The following is a 4405-nucleotide window of genomic DNA, read 5'->3' on the forward strand; positions in this document are numbered from 1 at the left end:
ACATACTCCCTCTTCCAATTTAACTTACTAGCTATCTTGTATGCTTGCAAACAAGAAACAAAACGGCTTATAAAGAGCGTAGGAGCATGTCCGAGCATGCGTATTAGAAATTCCATTTATGTTGATTAAAAAGTAGTAGTGGGACGTAAAGGGTTAAAATTTAGTCTATCACATATTGTCACGAAAATTTTTGTCCTAGGACAAAAACAATTCAACAATTCTTTTGAAATTTTTGGTTGTTTGATGTAAAATTTTGTCTACCAGACTAAAATGGCTAATTCCAATTGTTCTAACCTTAGAAGAATGAACAAACAATACTTGTATTAACTCATAATTTGCAGAAAAATATCAAAGAAAGCTGACTGCAATAATGTGTTACTTTTCAAAAAATATCTAAGAAGAAGGGCAGAGGCAGAGAGAGAGAGAGATGACTTTGATCTATTAGATAAAGTTTACTTGTATATTGTGGAAAAAAATTTAGAAGAACACACTGGTACTATAGAAAAAGACAAATAAGGACAAAGACAATGTTATCCTAGCTGGAGAATTACCATTCACTTCAAACCATTAGACACTTTTTGTATCTATCAATCTATTTTTATAGTTTTTATTAGTGGTGAATTATAGCAAAGCCTAGAGAAATCTTAGTATTGTTCAAAGGATGCTCATTGTCATCAGCTATAACAATGGTGTTATGTATAGTTATAGTAATAGCACCAACAGCTATATACCAAACAAGGAATATACAGGAGGTACTCAAACCTTTTTAAATAATTACCATTTTTAACCGTAACTAATATTTTTATTTCATGTCTTAATTTTTTAAACATATTGTCAATATCAAAATTTGAATACATCTAATAAACCAGTTTATTATGCTGTAATACCAATTGTATGTTTTATGTATACCATACAACTTAAAGGAAGTTCGTGGAATGTTCTCTATAAAACACTGACCAGTTATACTAGCATCACTTCCCAGTAACATTCCTTCCAAGCGATTTTATAAAAAAAGTTAGATTTATAAAAAAAAACATGTTGTGTTGCCCAAACGATTCCTACTCGCTCACCCACTCAGGCTTCCACTTAGGCTCCAGGATTCCCTGCTATTGCTAGCTGGGGACCGCCACTGGCTTGGTAACCCTCGTCTTCGCGAGGTAATCCTGGCTGGAGCGTCGCCCTAACTTAAAACCAGCCGTACGGGATTCAGCTCTTAGGGAATGTCGCATTCAGGAACCGGGAACCACAAATACACCAGCCTCTTCTCGTTTAAAGGGAGACTACCAGCCTATCCTAGTCGGCCTTTCGGATACTCCGTAGAGTATGCTGGTAAACCATCTCAGAGGTCTGATGCATTGCAGAACGCTGGCCCACAACACAACCTATCCAAGGTTGTTTTCATTTTTCCTTTTATATGTACTGCAGATTTTGTCTTCATGTTCTTGTGGGCACAACCCTATCGGTCATGAATCTCATTAACGGTAACTATGAATGTGTTCAACGGACGAAGTAAAGAACATAGGCGTAGGAACAATTAATGGTAACTATGAAATGTTTAATGGCAGTCTACTGGCTAGCCTGTTACAACATAATGGTATGTAATTGGGGGGGGGAAGATATGTAACATTTTAACATTGTTCAGTTAACAATGAAGTCTTTTAAAAAAACAACCAAAATAAAACCATTTGTCATAATATTATTTTATTATGTTGATATATCTTTATCAAAATAATATTTGAGAAGATTAGAACAAGTAATAAAAATGTAAACATCTTTCCTGATTTATTTCAGCCTATATCATAAGTCTATATCAAGTTCTAATGGTTAATGTAAACTATAATAATTCCATCAATATTAGAGCAGTAATGTGATAGCTACAACATGAATTAACTGATACTCAAATAACCAAACAATATAATAATACCACCTACACAAATGATTGCATTACTGGCATCATAAAAATATGATATACATTGATAGACACTGATAAATATCCACAAAAAGGAAGTTTTTAATTCGGTGTTTTTGCCTAACAAGAATAATTTATTGCCATCTACTTTGATCATTAGTCTTAGCATAGACATTGACTTGAAATATTTTTGTCTAAAATATTTTATCATAGGATAAAAATTATCTTGAGAAATCTTATCCTAGGACAAATTTTCAGTAAGACAAAAATTGATATGAGATAACTATAATATGTTTGTAAATGTAATGGTTCATGCTACAGGGTTCACTTGTCCACCCGCCATCTTGGTACAAGCTTTTGACTTTCCTCATCGTCTTCTTCATCATCTTCACCCTCTTTATTCTAAGTGAAAAAGAAGATCCCTATCATTTAGTACATTAATTACATTTCACTACTAACTGATTTTTCCAGAACGTAATCACCCAATTGTTGTACTCCAAAATCAAACGAGTATTTCCCTGCTCCATGAGGCTAATATATTGTAATAAACTTATAATATTTGCAATAAATCACAGCAGTACATGTACCTGATCTCCAAGGAAGTTTCCTTTATATTTATAGCCAGGAAAAATGAGTTCTCCGTTCCCTCACGTCGTCCATTGACCCACTGTCCTATCCCATACTGTATTGAGATAAAATTTTTATCACATAAGTCAGTAAATTACCTGAGCTCCTGTTTGTTTGTATGTATATGTACCAGTACCATGACGTAAGCTAGCATCCCACTCTCCTTCATATGTGTCTCCATTAACGTAAGTGTATTTACCAATACCTTGACGAACATCATTATGCCATTGTCCTATCAATAATACATTATTGTTGTTATATATGTGTTCTGTCATCATTACCTTCGTATATAGATCCCATCTGGATAATAGAATGTACCTTCTCCATGTTTCAAATTGTTTTTTTCATATTGTCCATCATAACGAACACCAAATTTAAACTTGTAAAATCCCTAAATGTTCTTTATGAAGATAAGTTAAGTAAATATCATTTACTTGTCCATTCTTCTTGCCATTAGCATATTGGCCTTTGTAAGTGTCTCCATTTGGAAGGACTGCTGACCCTTGTCCATGACGTTCACCTTCTTCATTTCTCTCTCCTTCATAAGTCTACCCCACAAACATAAAGTCAATACTAGGATAGTATATTCTACTATTGACTTACTCCCAAATTAGGTCCCTGATCTTCTCCTTCTTCAGATTCAACGTCAGACATTTTACTTACAGTTGTTGGTTAAATGCGGTTACTATGGTAACACTGACCGCCATCTTATAAATCAAATTTAATTTTATTCATAACGTCATTAATTATTCATAGATGTAACGATGAATGAAGTAGTATTATTAGAGAGCTAAGAAAGAGCCTCATGATAGTTATGAACAGGTAATACTACTCTTAAATGATAATCTATATTGTCTTTACAGGTTCTCAGTCAAGTTGGTTACAATGTGCAATTTATACCAGTCTTAGAATTTAAGTTTACATCAAATCTGATTTGGAGGTGTGTCTTAACCAGTCTCATGAATTTTCTGGTACAGTTTTATTAGTTATTATATTATAATATTATTTTTAATATAGGATTAGTATTTACTAGTCAGACATCAGTACAGTCTATAGTAACACAAGTTAATAATATAGGTATAGCTAATATTGTCTTGAGTGTATTCATTATATTATGATTAGAATATTTAAACAAAATTGGTCTCATTTACCTGTATTTGTGGTAGGACAAGCTACTGAAGAAATGTGGTCAGTATTATTATTATAATAGTTTATTAATAATTTGTATTAATTTAGTAAGGAGACAACTTGGATTAGATAGAGTGTTAGGATCATCTGATAATGCTGAGTTATTAAGTGATGTCATTATTAAATGTCAGTACATTCTATATATTATATATTAGTTGTTATTGTAGCTAGATGTATTGATGATAAACCACTGTTATTTCCTTGTGGTAACTTACGTAAAGAAATATTACCTCAACGACTTCATGAAGCTGGTATTGGATTACATTCACTAATATGTTATGAAACTTGTCCTCACTCACAACTTGAAACAAATATTAGAACAATAGTTAGTGTCATCTATCTATCTGTCTCTCTATTATCTCTTTATCTAGAACTGGAAAGATGGGACAAGTGTTATATTTTTCAGTCCATCTGGGTTCAATTTGCTTTTCCTATAATACACTCAACAATACATGATATATATGCACTAAATGTCAGTATATTATATATTACATTATATTACATTATATTATTATTATAGTATTGTGCTATTGGACCTAGTACTGCTGAGGCTCTCTCTGCTGTAGGTATATCGCCACTAGTAGCTAAAAAACCAACTCCACAAGAATTACTAGCAATACTACAAACTATTAAACAATAAATTCATTTTTTATTCCACATAATTCATTAATGACTGAAATA

The 4405-nt window shown here is 32.4% G+C and overlaps 1 protein-coding gene across 1 annotated transcript; it reads right to left on the reverse strand.

The window, feature by feature from the left end:
- Nucleotides 1-2233: 2233 nt before the first annotated feature.
- LOC121391523 (radial spoke head 1 homolog) lies at nucleotides 2234-3190 on the reverse strand. The gene is given in 9 exon segments (XM_041523120.1): nucleotides 2234-2311; nucleotides 2369-2440; nucleotides 2497-2552; nucleotides 2555-2591; nucleotides 2635-2768; nucleotides 2818-2833; nucleotides 2835-2927; nucleotides 2971-3084; nucleotides 3140-3190. Coding segments are annotated over 9 exon segments (651 nt in total).
- Nucleotides 3191-4405: the final 1215 nt, after the last annotated feature.

Source organism: Gigantopelta aegis, unplaced genomic scaffold, assembly GCF_016097555.1.
Source record: "Gigantopelta aegis isolate Gae_Host unplaced genomic scaffold, Gae_host_genome ctg2585_pilon_pilon, whole genome shotgun sequence".
NCBI lineage: Eukaryota > Metazoa > Mollusca > Gastropoda > Neomphalida > Peltospiridae > Gigantopelta > Gigantopelta aegis.